The sequence below is a fragment of the Otolemur garnettii genome, unplaced genomic scaffold (assembly GCF_000181295.1).
Source record: "Otolemur garnettii isolate 467f Iridium unplaced genomic scaffold, OtoGar3 scaffold00233, whole genome shotgun sequence".
NCBI classification, from domain to species: Eukaryota; Metazoa; Chordata; class Mammalia; order Primates; family Galagidae; genus Otolemur; species Otolemur garnettii.
In genome coordinates this window covers 468,302-487,978 of record NW_003852628.1, presented here as the reverse complement: position 1 = coordinate 487,978, position 19,677 = coordinate 468,302, and the positions used below count along the sequence as shown (strand labels likewise).

The window sequence follows — 19,677 nt, the reverse complement described above, 5'->3', positions numbered from 1 at the left end:
GGGCTGGGTTTGAACCCGCCACCCTTGGTACATGGGGCCAGCGCCCTACTCACTGAGCCACAGGGGCCACCCAAGTGATCTGGTTTTTGAATAAGTGGAAGGTGTACACTCTATAGCAATGATATAAGGTATAGTATGTAAGCCAGTAACATAGTCATTTATTATCATCATCAGGTATTATGTACCATATATAATTTATGTGCTATACTTTTGTACGTTGGTTTATTTACACCAGCATCACCCCAAACACGTAATACATTGCAGTATGATGTTACAATAGCTACGATGTTACTTGGTAACAGGAATTTTTTAGCTGCATTAGAATCTTATGGGTCCACCATTGTATATGTGGTCTGTCATTGACCAAAATGTGATCATGTGGTGTGTAACTGTACTTCCAGTGTTTCCCTCTCAGCCTTGATATCATTTTTTTTTTGAGATAGAATTTCACTTTGTTACCCCCTGTAGAGTGCTATAACATCACAGCTCACAGCAACCTCAAATTCCTGGGCTCAAGTGATTACCTTGCCTCAGCCTCCCGAGTAGCTGGGACTACAGCGACTGCCACAACACCTGGCTATTTTTAAAGATGGGGGTTTCACTCTAGCTCAGGCTGACCTGGAACTCATGAGCTTAGGCGATGCTCCCACCTCTGCCTCTCAGAGTGCTAGGATTAGAGGCATGAGCCACCACCCCCAGCCTAGCCTTGATGTTGTTTTCTCTACCTCCATGAGATCAGCAGAAAAAGGCATAAAGACAGGGAGAAATAAAATGCTGACATTGCTCATCCCTGAGTTACAAAGAGTGCGAACTCTTTTGAATGTATGTACCCAGGATTTTAAGGTCATCACCATCTCACTTACCTTAAAAGAAAGGCTGACTGAGAGATGAGATCTGGTTTAGAATTGTTGAGATCCTCAAATGCAGGCAAAGTACAAAAAAGAGGCCAAAGTCTTTGAGAGAGCCTGAAGCCCGTCCTGTCTCCAGTAAGTGAATGTGCAATTTGTTACAATTAGGTGGATGAGACATGAGCACATCGGTTTCCTCACAGCAGCCTGTTAGTGTTCCTCTCAGTATTTCCACAGCTTGTCTGGTAGACCGCAACTTTGTACTGTGATTAGGAAATCTAGTAGTTGACTCATTTTCTTCATTTGTAAACTGTAGATAAAAGTCACCTATCTTAAGAGCTTGTGGGAAAACTAAATAAGTTAATGTAGGCAGAGCACTCAGCACAATGGTTGGCATATAGCATTCAATAATAATTAGCTCTGGTAATAGGTATAGTCATTATCATCAACTAGGTTGTTACAAGAAGCCATTTATTGGAAATAAAATGCATCAGAAGGCCAAGCACAGTGGCTCACACCTGTAATCCTAGCACTCTGGGAGGCTGAGGCGGGTGGATTGTCTGAGCTCAGGAGTTTCAGACCAGCCTGAGCAAGCGCAAGACCCTGTCTCTACTAAAAAGAGAAAAAATTAGCTGGATGTTTTGGGCACCTGTAGTCCCAGCTATTCCAGAGGCTGAGGCAAGAGGATTGCTTGAACCCAGGAGTTTGAGGTACCTGTGATCTATGATGACCACAGCACTCTACCCAGGGTGACAGAGTGAGACTATGTCTCAGAACAAAACAAACAAACAACAACAAAAAAAATCTCATCAGAAACGAAGTAGGTGGGAAGAGGGAAGTGGGGACGAGTAAATTCACACCTAGCAGTACAATGCATAAGTATGGGCAAACTTATAACTTTGACTTAAAGTGTTCCAAACCAATTTATGTAACCAAAATTCGTACTCCCATAATATTCTGATATTTAAAAAAATAAAGTTTATAGGGTGGCACCTGTGGCTCATAGGGTAGGGCATCAGCCCCATGTACCAAGGGTGGCGTGTTCAAACCCGGCCCTGGCCAAACTGCAACAATAACAACAACAAAAAACAGCTGGGTGTCGTGGCCGGCACCTGTAGTCCCAGCTACTTGGGAGGCTAAGGCAAGAGAATCGCCTAAGCCCAGGAGTTGGAGGTTGCTGTGAGCTGTGTGACGCCACAGCACTGTACTGAGGGCGATAAAGTGAGACTCTGTCTCTTAAAAAATAAAATAAAATAAAGTTTATATAGAAAGGCAAAAGAGCCAGAATACCCAACACAATAGTGAAGGAGAATAAAGTGAGAGGACTGAAATGACTCGCATCAGGATTTACTGTGATGCTACAGTAAGTGACACAGTGTGGCACTGGAGTAAGAATAGACAAAGAAAAAACCCAAATTCCCAACATGCCATTTATTTCCTTCTTGTCTCTATGTTCCATTCTCAAAGTAGGATCCTGGGCAGAATGCACTTTTACTTAAATTCCTGGACACGTTCGAAACAAGCTTCATGTGATCAGAGGTTAGACTGTTTTGTTGACTGCTAATTCCCAGAATTTAAACGCCATCTGGAACATAATACCTATTTTCTTAGTATTTGCTTAATAAATAAACCACTTGCCCAAACTTTCCTTCCGTTTCCCACTTTTTCTCCCAAGAGCCCCACTTTCTCTAACATCATTTCCAGGGAAGCTTGCGCCTTCTGCCACCTCCGATGCACTTCAGGATCAGAAGATGGGGTCAACACTTCTTGTTCCTCAGTGCCACCTCTCCATCCTGGAGTAGAGATATAACAGGTGATTTAATTCTATTTTATTATTTTTATTTTTAAATTCTTTTTTTTTAATTGGGGGGGGGGTTTTTTTTTTTTTTTTTTTTTTTTTTTTTTTTTAGAGACAGTCTCACTTTATTGCCCTTGGTAGAGTGCTGTGGAGTCACAGCTCACAGCAACCTCCAACTCCTGAGCTTAGACGATTCTCCTGCCTCAGCCTCCCAAGTAGGTGGGACTACAGGTGTCCACCACAACACCCTGCTATTTTTTGTTGCAGTTTGGCTGGAGCCAGGTTTGAACCCGTCACTCTTGGTATATGGGGCTGGTGCCCTACTCACTGAGCCACAGGCGCCGCCCTTTTAAATTCTTTATTATTATTTTTTTATTAAGTCATATACACATAGATCATGAATACATTTATGTAGATGTGGGGTACAATGTGTTGATTTCTTAAATACAATTTGGAGTGCTTACATCAAACTAATTAATATGGTTTTTGCCTCATTTGCTTGATTATTGTGTTAAGACATTTATGTTCTATACTTGATAGATTTGACTTGTACCCTTGTAATATGCTCCGTAGGTGTGGTGCCACCATTTACCCTCCCTCTATCAACCCTCCCCCTTCCCACTTCATTTCTCTCCTTCATCCTGAGCTATAGTTGTGATCTTTCATAAGAAAGTATAAGTAAATATAAATTGGTTTCATGGAAGTACTGCACAGTCTCACTTTGTTGCCATTGGTAGAAAGCCATAGTGTCATAGCTCACAGCTACCTCAAATTTTGGGCTCAAGCAATCCTCTTGCCTCCGTTTTTCATTTTTAATAGAGATGGACAGGGTCTCACTCTTGCTCAGGCTGGTCTTAAACTTGTGAGCTCAAGCAATCCACCTGCCTCAGCTTCACAGAATGCTGGGATTATAGGCCTAACCCACCGCACCCAGCCTGTAACAGGTGATTGATTTTAAAACACTGTGAGCCGGGCATGGTGGCTCATGCCTGCAATCCCAGTACTCTAGGAAGCTGAGGTAGGTAGATTGCTTGCTCTCAGGAGTTACAAGAGTGAGACCCTGTCTCTACTAAAAATAGAAAAACTAGCCGTGTGTTATGGTGGGCACCTGCAGTCCCAGCTACTCAGGAGGCTGAGGCAAGAGCATCACTAGAACCCAAGAGTTTAGGTTGCTGTGAGCTGTGATGATGACATGGAACTCTACACAGGACAACAAAGTGAGACTCTGTCTCAAAAAACAAACAAAAAAAGAAAATATGGTACAGATACACAGTGGAATACTATTTAGCTATAAAACAGAATAAAATCCTATCATTTGCAACAACATGAATGGAACTGGGGGTCTTTTTTTTTTTTTTTGAGGCAGAGTCTCACTTTGTCACCCTTGGTAGAGTGCCATGGTGTCATAGCTCACGGTGACCTCAAACTTTTGGTCTCAAGCAATTCTCTTGCCTCAGCCTCCCAAGTAGCTGGGACTACAGGCTCCCACCACAATGCCCAGTTGTTTTTAGAGACAGGATCTCTACTCTTGCTCAGGCTGTTCTTGAATTTGTGAGCTCAAGCAATTTACCCACCTCGGCTTCCCAGGTGGAACTGGAAGTCTTTATGTTGAGTGAACTAAGCCAGGTACAGACAGAGCTCACATGTTCCCGTTCATATGTGGTAGCTAAACTGTTGATCTCGTGGACGTAGAGAGCAGAATGATAATTACCAGAGGCCGGGATGTGTAGGGGTAGGGGATAAAGAGAGGTTGGTTAATGGGCACAAACACACAGTTAGATAGAAGGAGTAAGTTCTAGTGTTCAATAGTACCGTCGAGTGACTACAGCTAACAATAGTTTTTTTCTTTTTTTTTGAGACAGAGTCTCATTCTGTTGCCCTCAGTGCCATGACATCATAACTCACAGCAACCTCAAACTCTTTAGCTGAAGTGATGCTCTTGCCTCAGCCTCCCAAGTAGCTGGGACTACTTGCACCCGGGTAGTTTTTCTATTTTTAGTACAGATGGGGGTTTCACTTTGCTCAGGCTGATATCGAACTCTTTGTTGTTATTGTTGTTGTTGAGACAGAGTCTCACTATAGTGCCCTCGGTAGAGTGCTATGGTGTCACAGCTCACAGCGATCTCAAACTCTCGGGCTCAAGAGATTCTCTTGCCTCCGTCTCCCAAGTAGCTGTGACTATAAGTGCCTGGCTATATTTTTCTGTTGTTGCAGTTGTTACTATTGTTTTAGTTGGCCCAGGCTGGGTTTGAACCCGCCAGCTTCAGTGTATGTGGCCAGCACCCACCCACTAAGCTACGGGCACCACCCTGATCTTGAACTCTTGAGCTCAGGCAAACCACCTGCTTTGGTCTCCCAGAGTGTTAGGATTACAGGGATGAGCCATAAGGCACCATAAAGTGCCTGGCCCATTAACAATAATTTATTGTAAATTTCAGAAAAAGCTAAAAGATTTGAAATGTTCCCAACATAAGGAAATGACATATGTTTGAGGTGATGGATATCCTAAATATTCTCTGGTTGGATCAATACACATTGTATCAAAGTATCACATAAGTACCTCACAAATGTGTAAAATTATTTTATATATGTATATATATCTCTAATTATATATACCTAACATATATTTTGGCTAACAAGGAGATTAACACACACATACACATACATACACATACAGAACCTCTGTACACTGACCACCCAAGAGACTGTAACAAACTGGTCAACACATGGATTGGTCAACATAAGGAACTAGGCCTGCTGTACTGATAATTATATATACAGAATGGACATAAAGTTGGTGTGCGATTTAAAATAGTTTAACATAGTAAATTGCAGATGAACTTTATGGACACCTGATATATATATATACACACACACATATATAATGTATATATAGTATGTATATAATTATTTAAATATATTGTATAAATATAATGTATTATATATCAGTATTTATGTGTGTGTGTGTATATATATATATATATGATACTCATACACACATATTGATAAAGACTGACCCTTGGGTGACCCTAACTTTGGAATTTGGCTGACAAGGTGATATATATATATACACGTATATATATATCCTTGCCATCTCAAGGTCAGCCTCTATCAGTTGTCTTTTCTCTTGATTGTGGATCACATTTTCCTGTATCCTCCAATGCCTGTTAATTCTTGCTTTTATCCTGTATACAGTGATACACTGTAGAGACTCTGGATTCTGTTATGTTCTGTTAAAAATATTGACTTTTTTGGTTAATTTTAATTGAGAAGGCAGTTAGCTTGGCTAAGCTCAAATGTTCAGGTCTGAAATCTCAGTTCTGTTTTTTTGGCTTTATCTGGGTACCTAGAGTTATTTTAGCATGAGTAGCTCAACAATCAGCAGAAACTTGAACAAAATTTATTCACAGAATTTGGGCTCCCCCTCTCAGGCTCTCTCCTTTTTGTGATTCTACCACCACTACCAGCAAATGCTATAATCACACTGAACTCTGTCTACTTGTTACTGAGATCAGAAAAAGCACAGTGTTCCTACCTGGGTTTTATAAACTCCACAGAGTGTTGTCCAAGGGCTACCTTCAGGCTGAAAGCTATTTTGCAGTTTTTTTTTTTTTCTTTTTTGGCCAGAGCTGGGTTTGAACCCATCACCTCCGGCATATGGGGCTGGCGCCCTACTCCTTTGAGCCACAGGCGCCACCCTGAAAGCTATTTTAAAAAACAACAGAAAATCCTTGTCTTACAACTCTCTTCAGTCTTGGCTGCTTTTATTCACCCTCCAGCGATTTTGAGGAATTAATTTTCTTAATGTTTTGTTCAGAGTTAATAGTCGTTATTTGCAGGATGCCTGATTTAGTAGGAGTTAGTCCGCTATTAGAGAAGAAGAGACTCCTCAGAAGCCCTTGTACTCTCTGTCCCCTTCACCTTTTTATTTTAAAAAACCTTTCTCCTTTGCATCTGTCTCCTTCATCCCAGTCATCCATCCAACTTCTTTCCCCTCTCTCTACTCTGTGTCCTGCCACTCTCCTGCTAGGAGGGCACATCAGGCTAGGACACGAGCTGGCCAAACCACCAGAAAGAACTTTGACTTTCTTCTCTTCTTCACTCTGCTTCAGCCAACATTCCCATAGCCCCACCCTAATCCTTGTCATCACTCTGAGATCTAAAACTCAAACATTTCACTCTGATGCAACCATTTGTTCTCCAGGCTCTCCTTCTGCCAATGGCCTGGGTGGTTCACTGGTTGGTTGACCAGATCTTTGGTTAAGGTTCCAAAGAGTGCAAGAACTGCAGAAGGTCAAGGCTCCCTCCTATTAAAAGACTTATTTTATTTTTCTTTTCTAATATTTTAGAATCTTTTGTTTCATGCTTACAGGGAAGTTTTTCAAGAATGACAAGGGATTAGGGCAGGTTTCTAGTGTTTCACAAAGAAGAGAAGGTGGGGCTTGTTTGTCTAGAGTGGCAGTTAGAAGCATGAAATTTACAGTCACACAAGGCCATACCCAAGGCTCTGCCCTCATTAGCTGTGGAACCCAAAGCAAGTAACTTCAAATTTTTGAGGTTTTACCTAACTCAGTTGCAAAGTGGAGATGATGAGCCCAACCTCACAGGCTTGCTATGAGAAGTTGAATTAATAAGATCATGCTCACAAAGTTCACACATGTTTTCTTTTTAAGAAGAGAGACTGGGCCAGGAGCAGAGGCTCAAGTCTGTAATCCCAGCTGGGACGCTGAAGCCAATGGATTGCTCAAGCTCAGAGGCTGAGACCAGCTTGAGCAAGAGTGAGAACTCGTCTCTACTAAAAATAGAAAAATTAGTGGGTTGTTGTGGTGGGTGCCTGTAGTCCCAGAAGCTCAGGAGGCTAAGGCAAGAGCATAGCTTGAGCCCAAGAGTTTGAGGTTGCTTGGAGCTATGATGACTCCATGGCATTCTACCCAGGGCAACAGAGTGAGACTTTGTCTCAAAAATAATACAAAAAAGAGAGAGAGAAACATAGCTGGGCCAGGGCTATGTTTGAATACAAACACAGATACTGATCTCTCATGCCATATTCCAGAATAATCAGTAAGTCCAAATTTGCTGACCTCTCTATCTCCAAGTTCTCCCAGTCTGACTCCACCTCCAACCCCCCTGGCCAGCTCAGAGCAGCCCTTCTAAACACTCGGTACCCTTCCTAGTAGTAACCTCACTGACAGGCACAGGCAGACATCAGATATTTGTATGTACACAACATGGCCCATGTGCCTGCATACGTACCCTACAACACACACACAAATTCACCTGTATATGTAGTCGCCCAGTAGTGCGCATGCACACAGAGATGTAAATTCACAGGCATTCATCACCTTGGGCACAGAGACACATGCAATACATTTCCCAGCCAGCATACCCCAAAGCATGTATATACTTATGCTACAAGTGCAGATAGATGCAGGGGCTGGGGAGGGGCACTCAGGCACAGAGGCTCAGACACACAAGCCCTGCCAGGCACATGCACAGATGTGTGTGTATTGTCATAAACTGGCATGGATACCCACATATGAAGTACAAATGCAAACCCCACAAATACTGGTGCATATATGACTCCATCGATTACCTTGGGCACAATACAATATACAGGCACACAGCCATGCCACGCTGGGAGGCAGGAGGCAACCTGAGATCCATTTCTTCTGCACAGCTCCCATGCAGAAGGTTTGGCTATGCTGAGGAAAAGATGGCGGAGGGAGCTTCCTAAAAACTCTCTCTCCCTTTCCCCATTTTCCAAAGGAAAACCTTTAGGAGAGAATATAGGAGGAGGCTTAGAGAACATCTCATCTATCCCCTTCATCCTACACATTAACGATAAGAGCAGCTAATATGCACTGTGCACTTAACTGCCACCTACATGGTACACATTAGCCTCACGCTTCTCGCCTAAACAGCCTAAGAGCAGGTGCTCTATAAGACTCAGAGAGGTGAAGTAAGCTGCTCAAGGTCACACAACCAGGAAGGGACAAGCTTAGAATTCCAGTCTATGGCTTAACCTTGCTCTTAACCGCTGTTCCATCCATCCAGAAAGAGAAACTGAGGTCCAGCAAAGGGAAAGGATTTTCCCCCTTTCACCACTAGCTCTGTCTAGAAGCACGTGCCCAAGCCACTGGGCCACTGGGATGTGTCCCTTCCATGTGACTTTAAACACTGATCTCTCAGGCCACATTTCAGGATAATCAATAAGGCTCAATTCACTGACCTCTCTATCTCCAAGTTCTTCCAGCCTGACTCCACCCCCCACCTTCCCTGGGCAGCTCAGAGCAACCCTCTGAACGCTCAGTACCCTTCCTGGTAGTAACCTCACTGAGAAACAAATTCCCCAAGTTTCTACCTCCCTCTTCTTTAAGAAACAAGGGGGAAGAGGAGGGGCCCAGGCTTGCAGCCAGCCCAGGTGCAGCCTGGTGTTGAGGATTAGGGGTACTGATATCGGCCAAGTCTGTACTAATCCTTTCTCTCACCTCTTACCCCTCCAAAGCCAACAAACAACTTTCCTCTCCCTGCTTTGTTCTCTGCCCTTTATTCCCTTCCCACAGGTTGAACACTTTGAGAAGAATACCAGCCCTGGGAATGCCAACCCCTGCCACCTTCACTTGTCCCAAGTTCAAGGCTCTGAGGCTGGGTGCAACCCTACACTGCCCAACCATCAGAAACTGCCTAGTGCCCAACTGGAACCCCTCTCAGAGCCCAGCTGTGGCCAAACTCAGGCCCAGGGTCAATCTTAACACCACTCAATGCTCATGTCAGAGCCTGCTGGGACCAACCTTAGCCCCACATGGTGCCACTCTTATGCTTTCCTAAAGTCAACCTCCTAGGCCAACCCTAAGAGCCCTCTTGGCACCACAGGTGGCTCTACTAATATTCTCCTGGGATCAAGTTCAGTGCTGATTTTTCTCCCATCTTTGTATACACCTAGGCAATCTCAACATCAACATCATGCCCCTCCGTTGCTAGCCTGCCTAGTATCAAAATCTGGTGGTGAAGTCACTGCATCCACCGTTGATACCAATCTTGGCACCTGCTACTAAGGTTGATCTCCATTGGACTTCCAGGATAAACTAGACCAGTGAATGAAGGGAGACAAAGTGAGAGTTCATATCCCAGCTCCCTTAACTACTACCTGTGTGACCTCAAACAAGTGGCTTTATAAAGTCTTGGTCTGCTCATCTTCAAAATGAGAATGATGATGAACCAGCATCATTGTTACAAAGATTTAGTGAGATCATACACACTAAGGCTTACTCTTCTTGGATTATAGTGTTTACCAAAAGGTGTATGTTCTTAATCTTTTTTTTGAGACAGAGTCTTACTTTGTCACCCTTGGTAGAGTGCGGTGGCATCACTGCTCATGGCAACCTCCAGCTCTTGGGCTTAGGTGATTCTCTTGCCTCAGCTTCCCTTGTAGCTGGGACTACAGGTGCCCACCACAATGCCCAGCTATTTTTTTGTTGCAGTTTGGCCACGGCTGGGTTCAAACCTGCCACCCTCAGTATATGGGGCCAGTGCCCTACTCACTGAACCACAGGTGCCGCCCTATGTCCTTATTCTTTTTTTTTTTTTGCAGTTTCTGACCAGGGCTGGGTTTGAACCTGCCACCTCCGGCATATGAGGCTGGCGCCTCACTCCTTTGAGCCACAGGCACTGCCCTATGTCTTTATTCTCAAGGAAGAATCTCCCCAAGGGAAGGACAGTAGGGCCACTCATCCCCTCTCTACTCCCACCCATGCCGTGGTCCATCTCTGCTCCCAACACTGGAGTGTATCCAAATCTCTTCTGCTATAGTTCCCACAGCCTACTAATAGCCCATGACAAACCAGTAATTACCCTTAAAGAAACCTTAACACGTCATCAGATATGACCTTCTTTTCCCAAACATTCCCTTTCCACTGGTGGAGAAACCAAACCCAGAAAGGGGAACCTAAGAATGCAGAGTAGAAGATATAAGGCCTTTGGCTTAATGGCCTCTCACATGTGTGCCCCGTGTCCACTCTCTATTCTCCGTCCTCAGTAGCCCATATATAAAGTGGGGAACACTAATAATAATGACGATGATAGAAATGATACTAATCTAGTGGGCTTCTCTACGGACCCGGGAGGAAACCAGTGGCACTCTTGCTAAATTATAACCCCTGGGACAGTTAGGATTTCTTCATCATACTGGTGGTTGTTATCGCTATTTCCCAAGACCTGGCCAATTCCTCTGCCCACTGAGACGAGTTACTCATATCCAGGTCTGTGGAAAGTTCCAGTGAAATGTAGTTCTGTTCTTCTACCCCTTTCTTGACCAGAGATGGGCTCTCTGGCACTTATCCTGGCCTCTGAGGTTCCAGTGAGGATTCTGGGCATCAAGAGACTGTATTGGGTCCAAAGCAAAAACTAGTTAACACCTCAGGTCAGGTGCTAACCCCGGGATTCTGTTGGGCTTCCTGTATAGTTCTCCCCCCAGGAACTCCACTTCCACAGGCCTGGGATCTTCTTTGCCCCAAGACTCAAATCCATGTCCCTGGAATATCCCCCTCCTGAGACCCTTAAACTTACTATATCCCTCCTCATGGAAAGACCCCCCCAAATACACCACTAAACTTCTCTCACCCCAGTAAAATCCAGACCTTTGGATTTTTCTCTCTCGAGACCCCCAAATCCACAACTTTGTGTTCCCTTCTCACTTTGAGACCCCAAATCCAAAGCCCACGTGATCCCTTATGCAAGTATTCCAGACTCTTCCATTTTGCAGTTTATCCACTGCCTTTTCCTTAATGCAGAGCCTTGAAGTACCCCCTTCCTTCAGTGCCAAAGATTTAGCATGCGGCCAATGTTTTCTTAATCCGGCCTTGGGTCCGTCTCCACCCTCTGGCCGGGTCCCAAGCAAGCAGGGCACATGGTGTGGGTTGTAGCGGGGAGATGAAAGGGGATAGTTATATAATCAACCAAAGCCCATCCTTTTTCGGTAGTATATAAAGGCAAATCACATCAGCCATCAACATCTGACTATCACTCTCACTGCCACCATGCTGGCCTCTGGAATGCTTCTGGTGGCCTTGCTGGCCTGCCTGACTGTGATGGTCTTAATGTCTGTCTGGCGGCAGAGGAAGATCTGGGGGAGGCTGCCTCCAGGACCCACTCCCTTGCCCTTCATTGGGAACTACCTGCAGCTGAACACAGAGCAGATGTACAACTCCCTCATGAAGGTGTCACAAGGCAGGGAGATGGGTGGACATGGGTTGGGGTGGTGGCTTCCCAGTTCGGCTGGGGCTTTGTGACAGGCGTTTGACTAGGTTGGACCAGAGCAGTGATTTTCAACTGCTGTGCTGCAGCACACTAGTGTGCCCTGAAAAATTTTAAAGACTGTTATTAAATTATTTTTGAAAGAAATTCAAACCAGAGTAAGTATATTCTTTTTTTTTTCTTTTGTAGCTCTTTTTGTTTTGAACAACAGCATTTAAGTGTGCTGTGGAAGTTTCAGTATAGGTTCAAGAGTGCTGTGAGATAAAAAAGGTGGAAAGGGGGCGGCGCCTGTGGCTCAAGGAGTAGGGCGCAGACCTCATATACTGGAGGTGGTGGGTTAAAAACTGGCCCCAGCCAAAAACTGCCAAAAAAAAAAAAAAGGTGGAAAAATACTGGACCGGAGTCTTAAGAAAGGGGAGATTGGAAGTTTTAGCCTCAGAGGGCAAGTCAGGAAAGACCAGAGCTAGGGACATATAGTCCCTTAATGGGGGAAATGCATCCCAGTCTACGACATCTCAGCACTGAGCCCGTTCAGCTGGGGCTGCTCCCTGTAACCACCCCCGCTCACGTTCACCAGCTCAGCGAGCGCTATGGCCCCGTGTTCACCATCCACCTGGGGCCCCGGCGGATCGTGGTGCTGTGCGGATACGATGCTGTAAAGGAGGCTCTGGTGGACCAGGCCGAGGAATTCAGCGGGCGAGGGAAGCAGGCCACCTTTGACTGGCTCTTTAAGGGCTATGGTAAGGGGGACTCACAGTGGGGGACCCTCGGTGGGGTTTGTGGTCAGGCAGACTGAATGGCCTCAGTTTCCCCAGCCTTCCCTCCTCACTCACCTGCCTACTCAAGCCTGTGGCAGAGCCCTTCTTCTGCTCTCTGTCCGTCAGTGATCATTATTCCCTGTCCCTGAGTCTGTCACGCTCTGTTCTTAGTGTCCACAGCCAGATTTTTCCCCGCCTCTCTCTGCCCCTGTCTCCCTGTTCTCCCATACCTGTCTCTGCTGTCCCCTGTGGCTCCATCTCTTAGAACGTTTGGGATTAATGTTCTCAAAGCTTAGTCCTTAATCTGTCTTTTTTATCAATCTCAGCTTCTGTGCTTCTCCACATTTCTCTGTCTCTACTCTCCGCTCCCTTTCTTCTTCCTCTGTCTTAGAATCTCACTCTATTTCTGCTTCAAAACCCCCATTCCTGCATCTCCTGGTAACAGTCCTTCAGGAAGTTTACTTCCACTTCCCAGATCCCCACACACCTCACCTCTTCTCCCTCCACCCTCCATCCTCTTTCTGCCACCCTCCCTCCTTCCATTTCTCCCTCATGGAGCGCCCCTGTATCTGTCTGTCTCTGCCTCTCTCCTCTCCTCTCCGATTTCCTCCTTCCACTCCCTCCCCCTATGCGCTCCCCCACCTCCCACCCCAACTCCTTGGAACTGCCGGAAGCGGCTGGGGGCCTGCCGGCGCCCGGGCCTCTCGCCACCCCTGCGCTCACCTCCCAGGCGTGGCGTTCAGCAACGGCGAGCGCGCCAAGCAGCTGCGGCGCTTCTCCATCACCACGCTGCGGGACTTCGGCGTGGGCAAGCGCGGCATCGAGGAGCGCATCCAGGAGGAGGCGGGTTACCTCATCGAGGCCTTTCGGGACACGCGCGGTGAGCCGAGGGCGCGGGGAGGAGAAGGAAAGCACCCAGACCCTCGCCTTCTGGCCGGGCATGGGGACTAGGTTGGGAAAGGCGCCCGCGCTCCCAGCTCTAGACTCTACTGGGAACGTGGCCCATCACAACAGGACCCTTCTCAGACTGCCACCAGCCCGCTGAGCTGCCTCTCTCCCCACAATTCCCATCTCACCCATGAACCCGCACCACCCCTCAGGCGCTGTCATCGATCCCACCTTCTTCTTGAGCCGAACGGTCTCCAATGTCATCAGCTCCATTGTCTTTGGGGACCGCTTTGACTATGAGAACAAAGAGTTTCTGTCACTGCTGCGTATGATGCTGGGCAGCTTCCAGTTCACAGCTACATCCACGGGACAGGTAACCTGTTCCCGCAGGGCTCCACCACAACCTGCAACAGCTCCCCTCCACGGGGACAGGTGCCCCAAACTCCCATCTTCCTTCAGATAGCGTCCCCTTAAAATCAGCCCCCAATCTTCTACAACTGAACACTTGCATCACAGCCCATGACCGGTGCCCAGTATTCAGTCTCCAAAGATACCTGGCTATGTCAACAGATGCCCCCCAAAATAGATTCTGCAGGGCAAATATATACCTTCAACTCAGGACTCTCACCTGAACAGGTGTTCCTATCCCAACTTCCCTTAACTCATAACAGATACACTCTACTTGGTTCGTCTAAATGTCTTAACACGTGGACAAGTGACCACCTCAGCCCACTCCGTGAATGCCTGAACAACCTGGTGCAGCAAAATCCAGACCACCAAAATCCCGTCACATCTACACAGGTGTCCCAAACCAGCCTACTGGCACAGCTAGACAACTGCCCCTCCCTTGACCCACTTAAATACCTGAACACCTGGGCCAGTACCCAAACAAATACCCCATAACACATAAATATCTGGACAGATTATTTCCCAAACACCCAAACTCCTACTCACGCATACATGTTACAGAGGTGCCCTCTGTGTAGCCCATGTGAATGAATACGTAAAATACCTGAACAGGTATCCCCGCCCACTTCATCTGAACACCACCCCACTTTAATACCTGAACTCCTGTACAACCCCCCTGATCTAGACCTGATCTTGTCTCCAGACAAGCTCACCTGAATGCCTAAACACCTGGACAGGTAAAACCCCATTACCAGTCCCACCTGAATATCGAAACACCTTGATAGATGTCTTTGCACCCAACTTCACTTGAATATCTGAATACCTAGATGTGTACTCCAATCCAGCCTCACTTGGATAGCTGAAACCTGGTCACATGACCCAGTCCATTTCACTTAATTTCCTGGACTGTGCCCCACTCTTAATCTGCAAGAAGGTTATATACACATTATATACACATTCCTATCCAGCCCCACCTACATTCCTGGAAACCTGGACAGGTGCCTTTAATCCAGTGAGACAGGTCCCACTCCCACTGGATCCTGCCCACTGCAGCTGTCCTTCCCATCCCTTCTTCTCCCAGCTCTATGAGATGTTCTATTCAGTGATGAAACACCTGCCAGGACCACAGCAACAGGCCTTTAAGGAACTGCAAGGACTGGAAGACTTCATAGCCAAGAAAGTGGAGCACAACCAGCGCACACTGGATCCCAACTCCCCACGGAACTTCATCGACTCCTTTCTCATCCGCTTGCAGGAGGTACACACCGGCAGCCAGTGTGGGGAGGTCCAAAGCCAAGCAGAGGAAAATAAGGATGAGAGGATGGGGAGACAACAGACACCCATTCAAATTGGCCCCATCATAACAATCCTCACAATCCCCATGGCTCTAATTACATAAGGGCAGGACTTGTATATGAGAATCATAATAGCAAGCACTTCTACAGAACTATTGTAAGTCAGGCACCAGTTAGGTGATTTAAGATGTTCACCTGTTTATCACTCACAGCAGCTCTTAAAAGAGTTCCTATCATGGCCCTAATTTTACAAAGGAGGAAACAGGCTGAGAAAGTATAAGTAGTTTATTTGAGGTCACAGAATGAGGAAGCAGGAGACCTAAGCTCAAATCCTGGTCTCTCTGACTCTAAGTCTGGTGCTTTTAGCCACCATGCTCTCCCCTTTCATGCCCTGGTTATCAGATACACCTGTGCAGACAGGTGACCTGGCTTTACTGTGTACCACTGGAGAGACTTCATCTACATCTAGATATTAGTCTTCCATTTGGAATCTGAAGTTTAGCACAAAAGGCTCAAGGGAGGAGATTCCTCCACAGTAAGCTTCAAGATTTAGGGAAGGAATAGGAAAATTCTCTGTGTGTGTCTCAGAAAATACGTCTTTTTTTTTAACTCTCTCTGATTTACTCTATCTTGCTATCTCTGCCTTTCTTTTTCATTATCTCCCTAGATCCTGCTGTTTCTAAATATTCCTACTATTTTAAAAAGTGATTACATAGCTGGATGCAGTGGTGTGAGGAGGATTGCTTCAGCCTGGGAGTTCACATCTAGCCTGAGGAACATAATGAGACCTTGTCTCTATTTAAAAAAAAATGACAACTAAGCTGACAAGTATGATATAGCAAGCTAGGAAAAGAATGTGAGAACATTTTGGGCAAAGCCCAACCTTGGTCAAAGGTTGAAAAGTAGAAAGAAACTGGCAGATCTTTAGGGTCCCTTTTCTACTTTTGGTCTGGATCTAAGAGAGGAAAGTCCTAGAAAAATCCCCAGAAAGGCCCTCAGGACATGAGGAGGAAGCTCAGCCTAAAGCCCACTCCTCCTGCAGGAGCAGAAAAACCCCAACACCGAGTTCTACATGAAGAACCTGGTGCTGACCACGCTGAACCTCTTCTTTGCGGGCACTGAGACAGTTAGCACAACCCTGCGCTATGGCTTCCTCCTGCTCATGAAACATCCAGATGTGGAGGGTAAGGCTGGAGGGGGTGGCCTGTAGAGGACCACAGACCCTCAAAATTTCCCTGAGCCTGGTGCAATGTCTTCACCCCTCCCTGATGCCTGGACCCCCAGTCGCACCTTACCATCCAGAGACAGGGCACTATTTGGCTGATAGGCATCAGCTGAGTCTCATTAGCTGCTAGAATATTGAAAATGTCTGAACTGGGCAGTGCCTGTGGCTCACTGAGTGGGACGCTGGCCCCATATACCAAGGGTGGCAGGTTCGAACCTGGCCCCGGCCAAACTGCAATTAAAAAAAATGGCCAGGTGTTGTGGTGTGCACCTGTAGTCCCAGCTACTCAGGAGGCTGAGGCAAGAGAATTGCCTAAGCCCAAGAGCTGGAGGTGGCTGTGAGCTGTGACGCTACAGCACTCTACCTAGAGCAACAAGTGAGACTCTGTCTCTAAAAAAAAAAAAAAGAAAAAAGAAAATGTCTGAACTAATTGGTAAATCACTCCAGTGCTAAATTCTCTCAGTGACCACTGCCCAATCCTTTGGATCATCTCCTTAGACTTGTCCTTTATAATTTGGGCACGGCCAAGTCAACAGGACCCTGATCCCAAAATGCATATGGTCAATGTCTAGTTTGAATGCTCAACATTTATGTCATACATAGATCAATGTCATCCATCCCATTTTACCTACCTGGATGATCATCCCTGCTAGACAACTAAGCACATTCCTTCTCCTCTCCCAGCCAAGGTCTGCGAAGAGATTGACCGGGTGATTGGCAAGAACCGGCAGCCCAAATTTGAGGACCGGGCCAAAATGCCCTACACAGAGGCAGTGATCCATGAGATCCAGAGATTTGGGGATATGATCCCCATGGGCCTCGCCCGAAGGGTCACCAAGGACACCAAGTTTCGGGACTTCTTCCTCCCCAAGGTGCTGTCCCCCCACCCCCAGTCTAGAGAGACCTCCAACCCATTCCCTGTGGCCCCAGCACCCCATCCCCATGAGCAGCTTTCCAGCCCCCTCTCAGCCCCTCAGTCAAAGACATTCCCAACCACCACATCCATTCAACCTGTCCACTTACAGTCCCCTGAATCCCATGTATCCCCTAGACATTTTGCCTCAGGGGAATAAACCCCATATTCCCAAACTTCCTGTCTCAGGGACATGAACCTTATTTCCTTCAAAGTTCCTCCTTCAGAGAACCTCACCTCCCATGCTTCCCATTTCTCTTCCCCGGGATACCCTAATTCTTCCTTCCCTCCAGCCTTTATATACTTTCAGCACACCAATCACCCAAACTGCCTTAAATACATGTTCTCCTCCCTAACAGGGCACCGAAGTGTTCCCTATGCTGGGCTCTGTGCTGAGAGACCCCAAGTTCTTCTCCAAGCCCCAAGATTTCAATCCCCAGCACTTCCTGGATGAGAAGGGGCAGTTTAAGAAGAGTGATGCTTTTGTGCCCTTCTCCATTGGTAAGAGACCACTGTTTGGGCAGGACACTGTTCACATCAACAGGGGCCTCCCTCAATCCCTCACTGAGGTGTAGTCTGGTATCCTTCTCCAGCCTGGACATTCCTCTTAGAATCTACCCTTGAGCCTACCAACTGCTACCCCTATAACTACCAAACAACAAGTACCTGCACCAGGCAAAAGGCAAGGTATACCCGTTCAGAGGTGGGGAAAATCAAGGTAAATCAGAGCAAATCAATTTACTATCAACCATAGTAAATCAGAGATTTGTCCAAGGTCATACAGCAAATTTTTTCAGATCTCTAAAGGAGATCAGCACAGCAGGCACATTTGAGAGTGTGTTTGGCGGGAAAGGCCATCTAAACAAGGAAACGGGTCAGAGAGGTTTGGGGCTTCCTCAGAATGTCTCTCAGGCCACAATATTCCAGCCATTCCTCCCCGGGGGACTGCAGGTGGAGGTCGGTAGTGGGCGAGGTGGCAGGCTTCACCTCGTTCCTTCCCACCTCTCCTCTTCAGGAAAGCGCTACTGTTTTGGAGAAGGCCTGGCTAGAATGGAGCTCTTTCTGTTCCTCACTACCATCATGCAGAACTTCCGCTTCAAGTCCCCACAGTCACCTCAGGACATCGACGTGTCCCCCAGGCTTGTGGGCTTTGCTACCATCCCACCAAACTACACCATGAGCTTCCTGCCTCGCTGAGCTAGGGCCCGGCACGGCTCGTGGGCGGGGCGAAAGGGAAGGGGTGGGCAGGGGCGTGGCTGGAGGGAGGGCGGGGTCCGAGGAAAAGGGCCTGGGGAAAGGAAGGCAAGGTGGGTTGAAGAAGGAGAAACAGAATGGACTCAATTCACTCCAATAGATGTTTTGTTAAAATTAAAAATCTGCTCTGCAAATAACATTGTCATGAGAATGAATACAGAAGGCACAGATTGGGAGAGAATATTTGCATTGCACGTATCTGAAAAAGGACTTGTATTCCAAACATGCAAAAAAAATGATCAAACTCAACAATAGAAAACAAACAACTGGGCTCGGTGGTTAGGTGCCGGCCACAGACACGGGGCCCAGCGGGTTCGAATCCGGCCAGGCCTGCTAAACAATAATGACAACAACAACAATAACAACAAAGCCAGGCGGTGTGGCGGGCTCCTGTAGTCCCAGCTACTTGGGAGGCTGAGGCCAGAGAATCGCTGCAGCCCAAGAGTTTGAGGTTGCTGTGAGCTGTGACGCCATGGCACTCTACCCAGGGTGACATAGTGAGACTCTGTCTCAAAGAAAACAAACAACCTAATTTAAAAAATGGACAAAAGAGGCCTGGGTGTGGTGGCTCACTCCTGGCCTATAATCCTACCACTCTGGGAGGCCAAGGCAGCAGGATTGCTTGAGGTCAGGAGTTGGAGACCAGCCTGAGCAAAGAGAGACCCTGTCTCTACTGCAATAAAAATACAAAATTTAACTGGGCGTGGTAGCCGGTGCCTGTAGTCCCAGCTGAGAAGACTGAGGCAGGAGTGTTGCTTGGGCCTACGAGTTTAAGGTTTCTGTGAGCTAGGCTGAGGCCATAGCTGTAGCCCAGGTGACAGAGGAAGCCTCAAGAAAAAAATGGTCAAAAGATATCAGAGCAGACACTTCACCAAAAAAAAAAAAAAAAAAAAAAAACAAGGTAACATGAAAAGATGCTCCACATCACATGTCGCTAGAAATTTCAACTTAACACATAATGAGAGACCACTACACACACCTATTAGAATGGCTAAAATCCAAAACACTGACAACACCAATGCTGGTCAGGAGGTGGAG

General features: G+C 46.6%; 1 protein-coding gene across 1 annotated transcript; it reads left to right on the top strand.

The window, feature by feature from the left end:
• Positions 1–11,637: 11,637 nt before the first annotated feature.
• Positions 11,638–18,776, top strand: LOC100953114 (cytochrome P450 2A13). Its single transcript, XM_003802092.3, has 9 exons — positions 11,638–11,861; positions 12,476–12,638; positions 13,387–13,536; positions 13,757–13,917; positions 15,034–15,210; positions 16,290–16,431; positions 17,157–17,344; positions 17,745–17,886; positions 18,401–18,776. The coding sequence occupies exons 1-9, from the start codon at positions 11,682–11,684 to the stop codon at positions 18,580–18,582; spliced, it is 1,485 nt and encodes a 494-aa protein (XP_003802140.1). The 5' UTR covers positions 11,638–11,681; the 3' UTR covers positions 18,583–18,776.
• Positions 18,777–19,677: the final 901 nt, after the last annotated feature.

Excerpts from the sequence above, each read along its gene's own strand:
- LOC100953114 (XM_003802092.3), top strand. The coding sequence starts at position 11,682 with ATGCTGGCCTCTGGAATGCTTCTGGTGGCCTTGCTGGCCTGCCTGACT. Across the intron at positions 13,537-13,756 it reads GGCCTTTCGGGACACGCGCG|GCGCTGTCATCGATCCCACC; the intron begins GTGAGCCGAGGG and ends ACCACCCCTCAG. Across the intron at positions 17,887-18,400 it reads TTTTGTGCCCTTCTCCATTG|GAAAGCGCTACTGTTTTGGA; the intron begins GTAAGAGACCAC and ends TCTCCTCTTCAG.